We start from the raw sequence: 20,122 nt of genomic DNA, 5'->3' as shown, positions 1-20,122 counted from the left end.
CCGTATTCCGTTGAAAGTTATCGGTCAGTACAGTGTATAATTCGATATCGCAATAAATTCTAGCGCGCACGTCCGTTAATCAATGGCCGAACAGAGAAGCCGTCGGTCCGGCTGAAGGAACAAATAGAATTCGATGAAAATAGAACCGAATTCGAGAAGCCCGATCCTCTAACGTGCATCCTCTAACGAGGCCAAAGCTGATCACCCGAAGGTCGCAGCTCGATATTTAAATCCATCTTTGTGCGGACCGGGGCACGGCCATCCGTAACGAAAGTTAACGAGACGGTGTTAATTAAATCCAACACGCGGAATCGAGGCCGATGGCAGAGAATTCGACAATGGTGGCGCGCACGGCTCGGATCCGGCCCTATCTATAGAGGCGCGTTTACAAGAGCACAGGTCGGAGCTGCTCGGTGGACGCGGGGCGTCGCTTGGTCGAACCTCGATGAATGACCGCTTTTAGTAATGATGTGTACATGGCAGGCCGTTCTCTCCCGTTCGAACGTCGGGGTCACCGTTCAGAACGAGCGACTCTGCGCCTGCCCCTGATCCGTGTGTGCGCGCGCGCTCGCGCTCGCGGCCGCGCGATCCCACGTGCGTGTGCCCGTGTAGTGGTAGCCAGAGTTTGCCAAGGGGGACTTATTACATCCCTGGAATTACCATATAAATTATCGCGTGATGAACCCGCCGGAGTGCGAAACGGTGCACGCTCTGGCCTTTGTCGAGGTTTCGGTTATGGTTAATCGGCCACGCCGTTTAATTGACATTCTGCGCCGCAAAATACCGCCTGTCCCCTGCCCGCCCTCGCAATTTTCTTCGTCTCCTGCTTGCATCCTGTCGATCGACCGCCTGCTTTCCAATCGCGGCGCGCGCGGGACGCGCTGGATCCCGCTGGCTCGATCCCGCCGCTATGTAAATTCATAACGGAATATGAATATGGTTGCGGTGTTGCGCCAGCGCGGCGGTAACATTACTTTGGCCAGAGAAAAACTGGATAATGGTCTCCTTGTGCTTCGCTGGGAATTGACTTTATGAAGCCCTCTTCAACCACGGACCGCTACCATTTTCGTTGTTTCATTTCGGAGTGATATCAATCTGTTCGTTTCCCCGAGAAGAATTCACGGTACACTTATTCGACGTGGATTACTCGACATTCTAATTACTTAGTGTACCCATTGATTCCTAGTCCGCCTTAGCGCAGGTACATTCTACTTACCGAGAGTAGTACCTAGCCTATTTTACTCGGACTATCAGCGACAGGCATAATCTGCTTATTTATTGCCCGATCGATGAAGATCTCACGCGAACGGGTTTCTTTACTTCGCCCGACTAGTGTTCAACCTATTCTACTTGTACAACGCCAACAGCCGCTGTCCCGCTTTCCAAACTACTCCAATGTTCCTTACTACATTAAAACATAACTTCTTCAACCATCCGCAGGACACAATATACATAAGTAAACTTCCCAGAATTCCGACGGAATAAAAGAACAAACTCTCTACGCTTTACTCGCGACAGCCTCGTAAATCCGGTTCTCGCGGACGTTCCCCGCAAAACCCTTCGAATCGGTACCCATTACACTTTATTGGCGGAGCGTTACAGCGATTGTCGTTCAAGGCTCGCCGGCGTTACCGGCGGCGTCACGTACTCGCCGCAAGCGTATTCTGCGCGCGATGCGTGCCGCGGCATATGCATAACGTGATCGCGGGATCCGCCTATCGCGTACAAAGCAAAATTTAATGGTATATGTAATGCTCGGGCGGCGCGCGCGCGCGACGACCGAGACCGGGGTAGCGTGGCGTGGCGCGGTGCCGCGCCGCGATGGAGCCCGCCGCGCACCGTAATTAGCGTGTATTCAAATTTTCACGAGGGCGGGGATCGTCATCGAAGATAGAGGCGAGCGTATCCAAGGCCGAAGGGCGCGCTGCACGAAGTTCCCGGGGCGGGGAGCGTATCTACGGGGAGCGTCCGGGAGATTACAAACATACATAATTATCTCGCAGCGGCGATATCAAGGAGGGACGGCCGTAAAAGGCCGAAGAGAAGGTGTCTAGCGTTCAAGATCGCCGCCGCTGCCCCTGTTGACGAGGACGAGGCCGATGAATATGCAAACCTCCGTCTCTGAAGGCTAGTATCCGGCTGCAGAGCCCGGCCCGCGGTCTATGTTTCATGCATTCAGATGCCCTTCTTACGTCCGCCCGGTGGACGCCGGTTTGAACAATGTAGCCCGGGTGTCGGGGTTCGTTAGGTCGCCGTTTAAAAACTCGGTCCACATTTCTCGCGGAATTCCCGCCACGACGTGCCATGCAAATCCCCACTCAATTCGCGGGAACACGAGGAAACTCTTAAAGCCTTTTATGGTATGGCTTCTCTAAGACTGAATTCGTGGCCTGAAAGTCGGAGTGCCACTATATTCCCGGCCGTGGGTGTTACGAGCCGACTTTTCGCGGTTTTACGTGTACATACCGGCTGACGGGGACGGCTCTCTGTCTACGTGCGCGTACGCGTGTGTGCGGACGGCCGTGCGTGCGTACCATCGGAGCTTTTTAACCCCTCTCTAAGAGACCGGCTACAACTCGCGCGGACTGATTTATGTTTACGGTAAGAGCCCCGCGAGATATGCTCGGATCCCGCGATCGTTTGACACGAAGCTTGGACTGGTTGTTTGGTATCTCGAATCTTCTGGTGTTACCTCGATCGGTGATCGATGGGAATCGGTTTGTTCCCGTGGAACATTCGTCTGAATAGTTTGTTGGATTCCTTTTCTTCTCGAGTTTTTGCGGTTGAACCGCTGTAAGAGAATATTACGATAGTTTCGTCGTTCACCTCGGAGAGTAACTCTTCTCTATCGGAATTCTCATGGTAAATCCTTCGTAATATTTATGCGGGAGAGAAGGTGTGCTGTATAGAATGAAAAAACTGAGCTAAGGAAAACACATGAATCCTAGATGTAGGTCAAAAGTGACACGAAGTGTGACTAGGTGGGGGTTCAATATTCATATCGACGCGTATGTATCCCCCGAGCTAGAAAATGTGTTCCCGGGCATCTAATAAGATTGATACTGTTTCGGCTACGTCCACCCTCATTTTTGTCCAGGGAATTAGAGTCACCGCGACGTTGTTTGGCCGAACGGGCGAGCGGCGTCATATTTCACGCACGAGCGAAACTTGAGAATCGTAATTGAACGCGGGAGCGGCGGTGACCCCGACGGAAAATTCGTTCGGACGCATCCGACGTCAAGGAGAGCACGGGCATTAGGGAAAAAGTTATTCTTATTATTGAGGTGGGTCACACGTGTATATTATTGCCAAGAAGTTGCCCACTCCGTTCCACGGCGACGAGCCAGCCAGAACGTGAAACTTTTCCGATACTTTCTTAACGACGACCTCGCGTCGCTCTCATAAGTCGGCCGAATGCATTCTCGAGACACTGCCGCTCTCTCCTTTCTGACAATTGCCCCCACCGCCAGCGAAATGTATCTTTATAAAGTTCCACGGAATAGATTGAACCGGATTGAAACAGTACTGGAAAATAGCACCTGCATAGTATCAGCTTTACACCGTGTCTGACCAATGACCGTCCTGTTTCACTGCACGAAACAGACTCGATCGCGAAGAATCAGTTTTAATCTCTTACATACATTACCCTTTAGATTTTTCTTTAGAATAATATTCTTAATTAAGTTTGGTCATGAACGGTTCTATTCTACTCGAGTCCAACAAGAACTACTCTAGCTGTCTAAGACAATAAGGCTGCTCAGCGCGCTAAGAGGTCATTCCAGGATTTTACAAGCCCGACACTTCTTACTTACACTTTTAGTGGCATTCGCTGGAATCATTGTAGTGTTATATGGCCCCATAACCGCGAGTACTCGAGCATTTTGTAAGTAGCGGAACATTGTCCCGTAGAGGAGATACCGGGATTCGTCAAATGGTCGCCTCCGCGAGAGACGCTTCCTAAGGAAATATAACAATGGTAGTTAAGAAGCTATCAGGCCAGCTTTTTCATAAAGGAGGGCATAGTCCGTTTTTATAAATCCTAACGTTTTACGTCGTGGAAGAAGGTACGGTAATGTCAAGCAGCCCGGCGTATAGTCAGCAGCCGCCGGCGTCCACGTGAAACTTTTTATATTGTACAAGACTGTCATATTATCGGCCGTTAATGCCACGTGTTATAAGTTATAGCTGGAATAGTGCCCTATGGTTCGGTGCTCCACGTTTATAGGTCCTTATGGAAGTGTTCTATTAAAAGGGTGGATGCTGTTCTTAATACGCGAAACGAACAATGGGAGGTAGGCCATGTTGATCGTAAACGGCGCGCCATAAAACATCCCATTTGCGATACAATCGCCCCGTTCTTGGATGCGCGATTAATATTGCTTTCTGGCGAAAATTGATGTAACCTGCCAACGGAACTTGTATATCTTCGGCCCTTTGTGGTCTGGAATGTCCTTGCCTTTCCACTCTGTAGCTTCCATCCGCGTCGTTTAATTCGATTCCAGTTTAATATGACATTCTAATTTATCCATGAACACTGAAACCACTGAAGTGATAGTTTTATATGAGATAATCGTTATAAGTATGTCGTACAGAAGTTCCACTTCAGTGCTTCCCGAATTGTGATACTATAAATATGATAAACCTTGTTAAAATAAATAACTATTCGAATAAAATTCACTGTTGAGTTTTCCTTGACAAAATTGCAAAGTAACCCTTTGTGGACGAAAATTCTTCGATGCAAAACCATCAATATATAAAGCTAAATTACATATCGATTGCTTAATTAATAGAAGAGGAAACTACTGATCTCTTGCTGTTCGACTAATTAAATCGTTTGTTCGCGAGTTAGTCTTCCAAATATGAATATTTCTTATCGAAATGCCGACGTCCGTCCGCGAAGGGATAATATTTTCGTCGCGACGAATATGTCTTCATATTTCTATTACACGGAACCCTGTCGCTAGCAGGCGCGAAGTCGGACCCATCCACCGATCCCAATTAGGGCCAGCTAATTTCAATCTCCCCAATGCTGCGTTTCAAGTGCGATCTTCGTTAACCCGACTCGCCGCCAAGTTTTCCGATTCACTTACGGTTTGACGAGTCTCTCCCGTCCCGGCGCAGATTGCACGCTCGCGAAGGAGGGGCCGAAGAAGGGGCCGACAAAACAAAACATCGTAAAGCACCCTCGTCTGTAGAGGATGCGACCTGCTAGCCGCTATTGAGGCGCAAGTGAGAAAAGTGGCTACAAGAGGTGCCCGGCGATGCATAAGGGCACGTTTCCAGAGGACGGTTTATCCCTCGCCGCATCCCGGGCGCATTGAAGTTTAACGCGGCGCTTAGAACCGAGGCATGTTACCTGGGAATGATTGATCGCGTTCGGGCTGTAATTACTTGCCGGGATGTCTAATTCTTTCATCGTCGCCGCCTCGACTGCCAAGAAACTTCGTTCCCCAGAACTTATTCCCATCGCGAGATTATTCCAACTCCGCATCATCGAATGAAGTTCTTTTCGATCAACTATTACAAGATTTTAATGGCTCATTGTACATATTCATAGCCTCTCGAGATCTGCAAGAGGAATGGAAGAAAAATGTCAAAACTTCAGTTTCTTTTATATTGCCTTTAAGAATCTACCGAAACTATTCGCAGAAAGTAAAATTGTATTTCATTAGTTTCACGATTTCTTGACTATAAATGTATCAATCTGGATAAAAATCCGCGGTGTAATGGTTGCGGAGTCGCCGAGTTCGGTGATGTTAGAGGAAGGAGACGTTAAGAAGGCGTGGCCTAGAATTCAGCTAGCCCTTCTGTTCCCGGTGGCGATTTCCGAGCGAAATTTCATAGTCCAGGGAACAGCGAGTGATCTTAAGGCGGTCGATCGGCTCGGATCGTATCCCCGAGCATCAATCAGCTGTCTCCGTAATCAAGGGAGCGCTACTCACCGCGAGGACGTCTCCATGGGAATTTCGAGAGGTATCCGCCACTCAATTATCTGATCCCGTACACACTCAAGATGTTATTGATCCGGAGATACTCCGAGCCAGCTTATGGCCGCCGGCGGTAGAACGGATCGAACTAGAAGAATTCTTTGCGTCGATAAACGCGAAATTTCGAATCGTTAGATACTGTTCGAACGATACAGAATTTAAGTCGCGAAGGGAGCGATCCATAAATCGCAAGATTCATCGGCCAACAGCCGATATTCACCGGCAAATCAATTCGCTTGAAATTCAACAATTTTTAGCGGCGGATAAAACAAGAGCCGGGGACCGTAAACACGTCTGTCGGCGTCGAAACGCGAATAATCGGTATTCGATATCGAGCGGACAATTCGATTTCATTCGACCTCGAACGACTCCGATCGGCCACTGTGAATACTTAATGAGCTAGCGTTGTTTGATGTCAAAGCGATATCTGGTTGCAACGGTGCAGGGGCGGCGCGCACGGCGCGGCATTTTTCGATAAATCACGCGGCGACCGATATAAACAACCGTTCAGTTTTTAATAATGTTTAAATATCTGTAAATTGGCGGCGGACGCGGCCGCGTTATTGCTCGCGTGCACAAAACGACTGCGCGGAAAGCTAGTTTCGTTAATCTGTCGTTTCCCCCCCGAACTTTACGGGAACGTTCCCGATGAAATCATGGGAAATTCGGTGTGACAGCTCCGCGGAAATCTGATGTCGCTTCCATTTATTCCCCTTCCGATTGGGTCCGACAATTCCACCGCCAGGATATTTTACAATGGAAATAAATGAATTATAATATCGTAATGCGACGTACTCGCCGGCTCTGTGTGCGTGCGTTGAAACGTCTGTCATTTGCGGGACGCGCTCGCCGGCCGCGTTACATCGAATTACGGCCGAATGAAATTTGCAACTGTCTTTCGCTGTCCCTCGGATCATTACGCCCGACTGTCATGAATTTTTACGCGGCGTTACTAAGTTACACGCGATTAACACAGTTCGTCGGCATTAGATATCGATTAGACCATCAAGTCATTAGACGGCGATTAGATCGGCGACTTACCTAGATTATTAGATAGCCATTAGAGTAGCGATCCAGATTATTAGATCGGGATTATACCAGCGATTCAGTCTATTAAATAGCAATTAGACTTCATAATGGTGCAGGGAATCTGGCCGAAAACATAGGGAATACTATGATATAATCGATTTGATTCCAGATGCTTCAGTGATGGAGGGCGAGGGCACGCTGGGCCGCAGCCACGGGAACGGGGGCCGTGGACTGCGCCGTCAACGGTCCCTGGAATGGCGAGAGAGGCGCGGTTACGGGGCCAGTGCCCAATCGAGCAGCGACGACGAAGAGAACTCCCGTCACGCCGTCACGGCCGCCGCCGCTTCGTCCGCTGCTAGAGGCGCCCGGAGTCCAGGCCAGGTTCTCGCTTCTCTCCTGGCGCAGCAGTATGGAAGTGAGTGATGATATAATTGATGTTTGATACTTTGATCGAGAGCCTGCTACCTTGCGCTAGACGTACAGGAAAAAGTTCCGCGGACGCCGGTGTAGCCGCGGCGAACTCCCGATGGATCCAATCATGTTTGAGAAACGAATAGCGTTTTGATAGGAGCTGCGAGAACGCGTCTGGCTGGTTAAAATAATAATCGAAGTATACGGAGTCGTGTGTTCACGCTTTGCAACATCTACCGATACGTAGCAACGACCGCTTCGAAAGTGAACTTAATAGAATTCCTCGTTTCTTAAGCGAATTATCAGTTCGCTCGAAAATAGTAACGAAAGAACTCACGGGACAAAGGTTATTCGCGACGTCGATGGTAAAAACCCGACGAAAATTGTTAACTTGATTTTCCACGAGCGTGAAGAACCTCGTCGAACCTACCTCGGCCGAGCGACGACTGTAATTAATCTAACGATTCGATTTCTGAGCCCTGATTGGATGGTCCTTCGCCGGGCCATTCTTAAACCCCGATGGAAATAGCGTTTAACGAGCGGGTTAACGAGGAACCGGCGAAATACCGAATTACAGCAACCCAGCGCGAGTAGCTGCGGCGCAAGACAAACGAGAGGAACACGCGTCGATCGCGAGCCTCTTTTTCCCTGTTTCGTTCCGGTTCGATCTCCCGGCGCCAATAATAAAGTTCAGGGTGGCTCGTTCATCATATTCCATCAATAGGTCTCGGCGATCTCTCGCCCATTCAGTTCGCTTCCCTTAATCTCCCTTCGACTTCCACCCCCTCGGTCTTTTCGCCACCCCCGCCCGGCGCGGGAAACGCGTAGATTAAAGGATTTACGAAATTAGTTTTACTTGCCCGCGTCGTCTGGCATCGCAGCCGGATATTAAGATCGTCGCCGGCATCCAGGTAGCGCGGAGGCGGTCCTCGCGAGCCGTCGCGAGTAAACAAAGCCTTAAAAATAATATTTTCGCGAACGCGACACCGGCTGTTCCGCGAATAATCGGCTTCCTCCTCGGTCGCCTCGTTCGCGATTCGTTTCGCCGGTCTCTCTCGCTCTCTCCTCGGTGCGCCCTGCGAACCGAGCCGTCCGCCCGCTCGCCCCGTTATGTATCGATTACGCGACTCGTTCGCGGCTAGCCGTATAAATATCGCGCGCCGCGTAACTGCATTATCATTGCCGGCTTATTTGGATTGCTACTTACGCAAATAATAGTTTAATATCGCGCGTCCCGGTCTCGTGACCATTATTTGACCTCGGATATGCTCGGTGATCCTGATTAAATCTACAATTTCCTGTCCTTCGTTGCGAGATTGCCGTGTTTCCGGGCGCGATCGGGATTACCGGGAAATCGGCGGTGCCGCCGGGGAACGGAGGCGCACGCGGAGAAAGAGTCACGTATCCGTGCATCGTTACGCACATATTGAGAGCCGCGGAATACGCGGCCGCGTGCGAAGAAAGTTTAATTTCGATCGCGACGCTCCGTTGATCGTAATGGCTTGGAATCTGCTCGCGCGCGTTCGTGCAGGACGAGAATAAATATTGAAAAGGCGTCTCTCTTGCGTCTTTCCGTCTACATTTTCTATATTTTCGTTTCCCCTTCGATCGACTCGGTTATATCGAGGAAACGCCGTAATCGATCGACGCCCGGCCGTGAATGGAAGAGGCTCCCAGACGGCCATCGGCGAGCCGAGTCGTTTCGCAACCGGCGCATCGTCTCTTTCGATACACTCGAAGTGCGGTTACGTGACACTGTGGCCGCGGCGAATCGAGTCTAGTCTGGTCGAGTCTAGTCGAGTCGAGTCGAGTCGAATCGAGCAACTGATCGCCGGGGGAAAGGGAAAAGGATGGGATGGAGAGGAAATGGGAGAATAGGGATGAAAATGGGGAACGACGATGTGGGGTCGAGGGTGAGTCGGGCGGATCCAGGCCTGGAGGGAGCGGTAATCGGCAGCAAGTGAATTGGAACAAATGCAGACAGACGTGAGGTGGGCTGCTGGCTCGCTTGATACCGCAACCAAGAAATATAGTATAAACCGTGCACCGGTATTAATTGAGTTCGCCCCCTTCCGTCGATGTAACGTGGCCCCCTCTGCGCGCCCGTCATTTTCCTCGTCTATTTTTGTCCGGCTTCGAGGAGTATCGACGAAACGTTCTTAGAAACGAGAAGCCAAGTCGAAGATCGGGCTTTAAGCACGATTCCATTGTCAGTTTCAAAAAGGTTCAGCCCCCTGTACCAAAGTAGTTCAAAGCTTCTGCGATAAAATGAATCTTTCCTTTCACTTTGGTAAACTTAAACGCAGGAATCTCATCAATTTGATGCGACATAAAGTATAAGCAAGACTCCGATAGCAATGAATACCGAACTCCATTAACTTCGCTCTAAACCCAGCGAAGTTGCCCGTTAAACCGACAATTAACCAGTAGCCACTCGCGCGAGCATCTCGTGCGATCGTCCAATTTTCTAAAACAGTTCCTCCCGTCGCGTCGCGGGGGCGCATCGCTGTCCCGTAACGCGTGCCCTCCTCGCAACAGCCGTGAACCCATCGCCAATCGATACGTCTCGCACGAAACCGTTCCTAGCCAATCCTAGGAACGCCGGTTGCTGCGGGATTGCAGACTCGCCGGGCCGCCTTAAAATCGCGCGGTTAATTAACCCCTACCACGCGTGTCTGGCTGCGCGCGGTGGCGGCGATAATTGATGAGAGCTGGATGGATCGGTCGCTCCGGCCGATCGATTCGGTTTCCGAGAGAGAGCGCGCCGCGAAACGAACGGGAATCCGTTCCGTAAGAGGGGTTTCATTCAGGCAGGTCCTTTCTGTCGGCTCTTTCACGGTTGGTTCATCCGGAACGGTGTCCAGCCCTCGTGGATTATGTTGCGTTAATGGCCACGTCGATTCAGGGGCTGTCTTCCGTGCCGGTTCTCCCCGGCGAAAAATAATCCGGGGGACATTTTATTAGGTATCGCCGTTACTCGCGGAGGTCTAAGTGGCGGATCGCGTTACCCTCGATTGGCACCGCCGTTGAAGCAAAAGGCGCGTTCGGAAGAGCCTCCACCCGTCACCGGCTCGCTTCGCCGGCTTTTACGCCGAGGAATACGTTTTACGGTGTCCATGGGGCTGGACGGTGGCCACGGTGAACCTTTAATAACGCCGTGTCAGCGTACGCGTCGCGACGTTACGGTAGATCGGCCGCGTGGCCGCGTCAATATAGATGGCGCCTCTTAATCTCCGTCCGCACAGTCATCAATATATTGACGTCCATCCGAGTACGAGCGAGACAGAGAGAGAGAGAGAGAGAGAGAGAAAGGGCTGTCCTGTCTCCAGGATCGTCGTTCACTTTGGACATTACATTGTCAGCTCATTACGTCGGGAACGGTTTGCCGCGTCACGCATCGGCCATCTCCGTATGGAAAATATTGACCCCGCCGCGGCGCGCCGATAACGCGCCCGATAATCTATAGCTTCCCGCGGCATGGTAAGTGTTGATTTTCCGCGTGCTGTTCGCACACGCGCCGCCGACTATTAATTTCACGCGGCCAGATATCGCTACAATGGCGAATCGCGCGTTGAACTTCGCGCGTTAATTACCGGCCTCTCCACTGCGCGGCTGTCTGTTCGAGGAAAAGTTGATTAGTGTACGTCAAGGGTTTGTAGGCGTGGAATAACACGACGGAAGCTGCTGGGAATCGTAATCTTTTTACTCGGTGATCAGTGTTCCTCTTCGCTGAGATTATCTTACATCAGATGGATGAAAAGCGTAGATTTACTTTTGATTCGTTGACGAGATCGTTGTTCCCGAAATGTTCAGATTGAAACGATCAAAATTCTTTCGGCCGTCGAGTTCGGTGTACACTGCGGAACGCTGGTACATATGTAGCGATCGGGTATTGTATAAAGTTAGCGACTATCGTGCATTTGACGCGAGTTGCCGAAGAATCGCGCAACAGAAAAATCCGATGAAATTCACCGCGGTATTACATACCTGCGCCCGATCTGAAACAGTTGATAAAGCGAATCGAATTCGACGCGATTTGAATATCTTCGAATTTACCCGCGAGTGCGTAAACTCGTGAAAACTTCCGCCGTCTAGTCGTCATACTTCGCGCGTTTATCTTGCCGAAGTTCCGGCCCGACTAGTTCGCGGAAGTTTAGAAACACCGCGGTTTATTCGAAACAGAAGCGCGCCGCGCCGGTAGAAACGTTCGAAATTTCAACAACTATTTATTCGTGAATTGGCCCGGGAATCCTTTTGCCGCGTGCCGCCGCTTTCACGCGTAAAAATAATAGAATCCGGGAGATTATGTAAAATAATGAAGCCCAGGTTCCGAGCCGGTTCGGTTCGACGTGGTCCAGAAACACTCGAGCGGCCGCGAGTTAAGACAGTCGCCGAACTCGAGATTTCCATCCGAGTATGTTCGACTTATGACGCATTACGGACCCCCGCGGGCCGGTGCTTTCTTCCGGATCTCGGGAGGGAGAAAGCGATGTTAAGCCGAGAATAAATTTTTAATGGGCCGCCGGAGCTTCCGGCTTTATGAAATACTGCCGCGATACATGCGAATGATCGAGACGAAGAATTAAAACCCGCGCGTACTTTTCCCCGTTCCAGGCGGTAACGAAACGGCACGCTATCGATCCGCGGGGATGCGGTGAACGCGGAAAACTCGAAAATCCCGTGGAAACGTTGCACACCGACGGCGCGCCGCGTATTCTTCGAATATCATCAACCGTAATCTAATGCGCCCGATGCGGTCAGCTACGATTTCCACGGTTTTTCGGGTCGAATAACGACACGGAAACATGAAACTACGTTCCACGTTTCCGGAAACCGTTCAGAAATACCCAATTCCACGGTACGTAAGTGTGTGATTCGATAAACGAGAAGAAACGGCGCTTAACGGTTCGAATGGTTCCAGGGGACCGAGATCCGCGCGAGACAACGCGATAAATTATTCCGGAAACAATTCACCATGGATCTTCGTAACCGGGATAATTGTGTAACGCACCGACTACCGAACTTCCGGCAACATTGCAACTTCCTCACCGCGCGGAAGATACTTAATGGACTCCTAACTCAAGATTAAAGTAAACGACGTATATGTGGGAGTCGGCGCGCGGGTCGGCGGGGCCGGTAACGTACAGGATTAGGTGACTAAAGTTCGCGCGCGGAGGGACGGCCGGAGGGCCGCGGCGGTCATTAGAAGGTAATACGAAAGTTTTTCCGGGGACGTACGGAGGAAAAACTCGCGGCTCCTCCGTATTATTCGCGCGTCGATGCCGGCCTGCTCGGATCACCGGCCGCGCGCGCGCGCCCTCTCGGGAGGGATGAATAATTCGGGCAAGTCTGATCGGCCGATCGAAATTCACGTGTCTAGGAACCGCTTTGAACGTCAAATTACAGGCAGCCTCTCCTCGGCCGATCTCTTGAATAATTGTGTTACAGACGGTCGATCCGTTTAAATCACTCTATCGCCGGGCGAGCGGTTCATTAAAATGCGCCGGGATCGAATTTCTGTCGGGGCCGATCCGACGCGCCGCGCAGTCGGCGACGTCTAATAAGAAAACTCTGATAAATCTTATCGGGCGGGGTGTACATTCTACCTTTACGGAGCCCGATGACAAGCGGCGGCGGTAAATTTCCCGCGTTCTACCTCGTGGCTGCATTCAGGAGGTGCATTTGTCTTTCCCGTGTGATATTTACGTAACTCTGCCCGCGGATCGATGCGTGATACGATGGAACCGTAGAATTGTGTAACGCTTTCTTAGCGAAGTGGAACGATTGAATGCGTTTCATTGCGATCAGCTATTTCTTTATTCATCGGTACGTACCGTACGGTCACAAGTTCACGGTGAATCGCGCGGACACTTTGCTCTTTGTTTCGTAAGATAGAAGAACGGTTGGAGAAAGTCGCGGACAATCGGAGTATTAATTTCCGTGGATATCCAACGCGGATTCCGATCGACGAGTTATTCGTGGCAATGGTAATAGAATCCTTGGCAAAGTATGAGGCAACGCCGGCGAAGCGTCGTCGAACTATGGAAAGACGCGATCGAGATCGGAGACGCAGTATGAATTACAGCAATCCCTTCCGCGCGAAGTCGCCGTAATATACTCCCGGATCCCCCGAAACAAATTGAAATTGCTTTATCGGGCATTCGATTTGGCATAAAGGTGCCTTGTTGTCAGCGGGACGCATGGCATTATGGCAATCCGCGTTTCAGCCGGATAACGCGGCGCAATCTTCGCGGCGTTCCTTTTTCACTCATCCCCGATAAATTCGCAAACGAATTGTTTCGACGAATCCAAATTCACCTATCTGCTGGCCCGGGCGTAGCGTTATCGCGCACGCCCTCGGAGCCCGGCTTTTCAGAAGTCGCATAGCAAATCCTCGAGCCACACCGCTGGCCGCGTTCACAGACGGTCGCGTCGTAGCTGATATTAACGGCGGGCATTATCCAGCAACACAGACGTTTTATTTCCACTTGACCACCGATATATCCTCGCAAACTGCCTGCAACTGCCAGCGCTTCGTAAGCGATCCGCCGCTCGTTGTTTCGGGCAATAACAATCGGATACGTCTGTCCCCCGACGATCGGCTGGAATCATAGACGCACTGGTTTCTTAACGCATTGCACGCCGGCTGAATTTCGGTTACTGAAAACCACGAGCGTCGGTGACTATATTCATACATTTTTAAACACGAAACAAACCGAAATTTCTGACTCACGAAAAAGAATAGGGAACTCGATTTCGTAATTTTACTTTGGATTTACATGTTACACATATCTAAAATGTTGCATTAACGATCAGCAATTAGACGATAGACTAAAAATCCCGCATTAGTAAAGATTGAAACATATCTTTAAATAATATTATAGAATTATAGACTCTATCATATACCAGGGTTCTACAAAATTCAAAATGAAACGAGAACCTCGACTCCTGAAATTCCCAAGAGTACCAAGTTTCCGATATTGTGCAATTCAGAAGATCTACAGTAAAAAAAACTCGGTATCTCGTTGATGCTTCCGTTTGATCTAAATTATAAGTTTCCCGGTAATTATAGAACATAAAATTCTGCTCGCGATCTAAAGAACAAAGCGTCCCGTCCCGCGAAAGACACGCGATTCAGACGCAGTCCCGGAGATTTTCAAGGAATCCGGGCACAAAGACTGGCGCGGCTTGTGCTCGGCACCAATTTGCGATGTAACGTTGCAAATAGTTGGCGGTATGCGGGAGCGGCTCAAAGGCCGCCGGTAATATTCGCATGACGTAGATAGTAGATGAACGGCGCACACAGGGTAGGCCTACATAACCATAAGCACCGGGAACACGGGGGCTGGGTCGCGCTCTATATCGCGCAGCAGGCGCTACCGCAACACGGTCCGGCACATTGTGCCAGTACATATGTACCCGTATACCTTGCCAATAAATTTTCCTGCAAATCCTTGCCGCGGTTCCTTACACACTGCCTGCGATCTAACGATACCCGTTCGTCATTTAACCCTCGAACGCCGGATACTGGGTCACCGGACAATCTATGGCCGACCATTGCGTCGCTCGTCGATTATGTTACCGGGAGTAGATTAGGTACTACATAAGGTGTCCGGGTTGTTACCGGCCAACGGGAGCAAGTTTCGGACGATCCCTGGAACAATTCGTTGATTAAATTACAACTAATTACCGGTGGATGATTATTAACACTGCCGACGCAATCCTCGCGAGTAACGTTTTCAAATTGAAACTCTCGTGAGGTATAGATGTTTTAAACGATGAATAATGATTGAATATTGTAGTATCATAGGTTTAAGACAGTGGGACAGTGTTCTAAGGGTCATGAAAGAGAAAGGGACTCATGGACACCAGGCCCAAGGTTGGTGGGTTTTTTCCGAAGGATATGTAAGCGAGGATGATGAGTTCGTGGTGAGAGTGAGGTGTGTTTGAGAATTTGTTGGAAGTGTGAGTAAGAAGGGATTTTTAGAGTTGCGTTGACTAGAGAAGAGAAAAGACCTGTACACTGCGAGCTATATCGTTTCTATTTATTTGTATTTTTTTTTAAATAAAACATATTTAAAATACCATTAATACCGCAATATCAACGATTGTTTTCTACGATACGAGTAAAAAGAGAGTAGAGGAAAAGAGAAGATAGAGAAGTCGGAAGACGCGTTGGAACTGGAGAATCGTTCGGATTCGTTGATAACGCGTTAATAGCCACAGGCATGAAATTTCATTGAATAGCTATAATATAATTTTAAGTGGCATAACCCGGTCATAGAGTTCTGGTACAGACTTGCCCTACAGCGCTGTAAATCGGTCGCAAAGGGTGTAGGTTCAGCGATGAACTGGTGAATCGCGGTCGAAGCTGTTATCTCGGTCGATCGGGCGAGCCGCGAATCGTCGAAAATCCCTTTGTTATTACAAAGCAACAGGCATCGGCAGTCGGCGCAAGAACGAAATTACTGGTCGCGCGCAAATTACGAACTGGATACGCATCTCCCGTTTCCCGTTGCGGCTGCCGGCTTTCCTTCCGGGCGCGCGCTGCTTGATCATAAAGCTCGTTTCAGGCTAGCGCGCCGGCCCGCACCTAAATATCATTCTCGTTTTACGTGGACGCGGCTTCTCATCGTCAAAATAAACACGCCGCGGGTAAGGTTACCCTAACGATGTACCGTTGCCCCTCGATCCGGGGGAAAGACGATGCAGTTTATTGCTGCCGGGTAATTAAACCGTTTCCCCTCCGACTGGTGCGTCGCGTCTCGTGTCATTCTTCCACGCACTTCCTCGTAAATCAGCGACGTTCCGTCATCATCGACAACGCAACACTTCTAATCGTTACAGAAAGATATTATCGAGTGAGTTCAACGAAAACTACGAGCGAACGTGTACCAGTATTCGAACAGAAGACAATTCCCCGAGACAAAAGGAAAAATTGGATTCCCTCTTCTTCCTTCTCTTCTCGTATACAGAGAAGCTGCTTCAAAGTCCCTACAATGGTCACATTCGAAACAGACGTAACCGCAATTTGCAAAAACACGGGGAAATAGTGGTCGGGCTGGGTCGAAGGACGCAGTTCCCTCTCGGCGGGTCGCCCGGCTAAATTCCGCTTCCGAATTCCAATTTCTTCGTCAAATTCGGTCCACCGGGAGCCGGTAAAAGGGTGAAAGCGGCGAGCGAGCGAGCGAGCGGGCGGCCATTACACGGTCGATGGGCGTGAATTCGTTACCGGTTGTAGTATCTGGAACGAAGTCTCGGCCCGTTCTGTCCTCGGTTCTTTTATTAAGATTAAAAAGCAGCGGCGGCGGCGTAATTACTTGGCGCTGGCTAGATGACTCGAGAGACTGATTGGCGAGGAGAGCAGCGGCGTCGCCCGGAGAGAACGGAAGACGAAGAGGGTGGAAAAAGGTAAGGGTTCGGGAGGAAGGGAAAGAGGACGAGAGGCGTCGATATCCGGCGAGCGGCACCAATAAGGGTGGCGAAACAAAATAGAAAAGTGAAAACAAGCGTGCCACCCGATACTGGGTTTCTCATTATTTTAAGTGACTCGGTGGCGGGTCGGCTGGGCCGCGGGGCGCGCGGCTCGGGAGACGTATACGCGCGCCATATATCACCACTTGCCACTCAGCCGGCCGGTATCGTATAATCGAGTTGTCAGGCAAACTACCCCTTACAGAGAATGGGTGCGCTATCGTTGTCGCCGCCGCAGACGCCGGCCGACGCCATAGTAGTCGCCTAATGCACGCGTTATTACGTTACACGCATTTAAAACTTGCCTCCTATTAGCAGTTTGCCATCATCTGCGGCTGCCGGCAGGTTCCACGGGATCGAATTCAAGACGCGATGCCGTCGCGCCGCTCGAGACGGGACGCCGCACACCGCCCCCGTAACTTTGTTTCGTCGTCGAACCGGATTTAATACTGCGGAAGCCATTACGCGCCGATCTAATGGATCGCGGACCCGGAATATTTAGAGCGGAGGTCCACCGGCCGTCTTCCGCCCGTATTCTTTTCACGACGGTGATTCCATTATTAATCCTTTTATTCGTTATTCACCGGGATCGCTCGTTGTTCGACGGAGGTTTCCGCTAACCTGTTCATCGCCGGGAATCGAGTTTCTGGAGAACAGCGCGCCGTTTTATAAATACACGGACGCAACAGCTTTTAATTAATCGCGGGGAGCGATGAAGTTTCAGTCGTGTCGGGGGTCGGACGTTTTGTTGGATGTTTTATGTATTGATCTAGCGGAACACTGTTCCATCTATTATATTTCCGCGGTATGGGCGAACGGTACGGGTGTACGTGCAGCAAGGTAGGAATTAAAGTGTATCGGGATACAGAGAAACGCGTCGGCACAAGGGTAGACGGTTAGAATGTGGCGAACGGGAGGCAACAACAAAGCATTCTGGCAATAACATTTCTGCGAATCCTATATTCCAGAAATATTAGACCACTGTGCGTTGTTTCGCCTCTATTGCTTGATAGACCCGCGTCGTATCGAATAACGATCGTTGCGCAACTTTGGATATTAGCCGATCCTCCCCATCCCTTATCATTCACGGGACAGTTTGTCACTTACAACCGAATCTACTTCTACGATCACGTACATACCCCGTTCCCAGTCGGGCCACAGCTTTGACGGTCGAACAGCACTTTGACGCAGTTATCGTGTTATCGTGCGGTGTATCGTGCCTCGAATACGTTTCAAGAATGAACCCGCGATCTGCTCGCACGGGTGTCCATCTATTCCAAGATGAAATTATCCAGAGGATACCCGAATGCATACATTTCTTTGTAAAACTTCAACTTCAATTAATCACCGAACCTTCTTATCCCTATGATCCTCTCCATTTGCGTACGACGCCGAACGCGCGTGATCGTCGGAAGCGAAATCGGCGATAAACGATCGGACAAGCGAACCGAATGCCGCTCGATCCTCCGCGCGTTTCAATCCTTAGAATCATACCGTCGAATGAAATCACTTACAAAGGAACCTTTCTACCCGGTTACGATCCGCGCTTTTATGACGGGCCGTAAAACTTGAACTGTTTAAAAGCATGCAGTGCGAATCGGATGAAAATTTAATTTTGCTTTCGGAGAGGTTCGCAGTGATTCGAGCCCGGCACGAACGTATCCCGGCTCGAATTCTTACGGCTCGCTGCTGATACTGTGTAGAGGCGGATTAATGGTCCGTTCCGAAGATTACGTTTATGCGATTCGGCCGATCGGGGAAAGGTGAACTTATCTCGGCGTGCAGTCTCCGTACAGTCGGGAGGACGCCGATAGCGGATAGCACTCTCTCCGCAGTGAGAGTAGAATTATTGCGCGATTACGGGGGGACGGTTCGCGATGTACCGTTAACGAGCGCAAATGCCGCGTATCGGCGCACTCGAGCATTTACGTCATAAGCGCGCGTCGATATCGCGTTCTCACGGCGAGCGGAAAGGAAACGAAACGGTTTTCTGGAACAAGAACACTCCAGAGGCCCCGGGAAATCCGAACGAAAAACCAATAAATCACGCTGTGTTTAACGAACCTTCATGTTTCTATGCGCACCTTTGGGAATACCGGCGCGGAAGTGTTATTTTTACTGCGAGCCAGCCCAGCGTAATGTTCGAGAAGAACGGGAACGATGACGCTCGCTGCCCTCGTTACGGGATCCACAGCCTGCTCCACCCGGACGAGAGAATAGTCGAACGAATTACGAGAACCGTCGCGTCATTATCGCTCCACTCACCGATCAGAGGAGAGAAATTACACTTCGGTTAATAAAAACTTCGCGTATCTTCGACGGGTCGGGTCGTCTCGATTGCCCTGCGCCTTTTGCTTTTGTACTTCAGCCTGCAACGACTCCACGCGAACCACCGTTGATCGGTAATCGATGCAAATGCGCATTATTGTTTAGATTTGTAAAGGTGATCCGATGTAGAATATAATTGATGGTATTTCTTCTTGAAATCGGGTGAATTTTTGCGAGAGTAACCGATTTTGATGTTAATCTATTGTACGGATTATCGTGCTTCTGTTTTAAGAGCGTAAATATGTCACGGACACTTCATGCTTCTACATTAATATTCTATTAAACTGTACGCGATGCTTTTGCGACAAGGAGTTTAATTAAATACGCATTTTTCCGTGAAAAATTCAGAAATTTCGGGGAAACAGCGTTGCAATTATTTCATGTAGCCGTATCTCCTCGGAGGGAACGCTTTTTAATTTTGGGAAATTCGGTTAGAAGTAAAACGAGTTACTCTTTGTAATGATATTGCTGTCGACACAGGGCTTAAACGACAGGGATTCGTCTGGAATTACTTTGACTAATCCACTGCGGGCAGGAGGGTGGGGAAAACATGCACAAAACAGAAAATATGAATTTCATTTAATTATTTATTTTACCATCTCATACCGCAGTAGAATCGATCGGTGCTCTTGTTGAACACTACGGCATTCAAGTTCACGAACATGTTCTACGAAACATTAACATAAATAAAATGAGAATCTTCTAATATTACTATTACAATACAATTTTCCTGAATAGCACATGTGAACTTACCAAACAATATAGCGAACAGTGTAGCACAGTGTCCGATGTCGGGAAAGTGTGTCGCGAAGGAAGTCTAAAAATTCCGCAAAGACGCGGCCGGTCGGATCCAAGACCGGCGAGACGCGAATCGTGAATAATTCCGTCTGCTA

The 20,122-nt window shown here is 49.8% G+C and overlaps 1 protein-coding gene across 4 annotated transcripts in view; it reads left to right on the top strand.

The window, feature by feature from the left end:
- The window catches only part of Ten-a (Teneurin-a transmembrane protein), a 587,521-nt gene that overhangs the window by 205,671 nt on the left and 361,728 nt on the right, over positions 1 to 20,122 (top strand). For all 4 annotated transcript variants that reach the window (XM_076371185.1, XM_076371187.1, XM_076371186.1 and 1 more), the window contains exon 4: positions 7,186 to 7,431. In XM_076371185.1, the coding sequence (XP_076227300.1) occupies positions 7,197 to 7,431 (235 nt within the window). In that variant the 5' untranslated portion in view covers positions 7,186 to 7,196. The remainder of the gene's footprint in view (positions 1 to 7,185; positions 7,432 to 20,122) is intronic.

Source organism: Nomia melanderi, chromosome 10 (assembly GCF_051020985.1).
Source record: "Nomia melanderi isolate GNS246 chromosome 10, iyNomMela1, whole genome shotgun sequence".
NCBI classification, from domain to species: Eukaryota; Metazoa; Arthropoda; class Insecta; order Hymenoptera; family Halictidae; genus Nomia; species Nomia melanderi.
The sequence above is the reverse complement of the archived record's forward strand: the minus strand, read 5'-3'. Positions and strand labels throughout refer to the sequence as shown.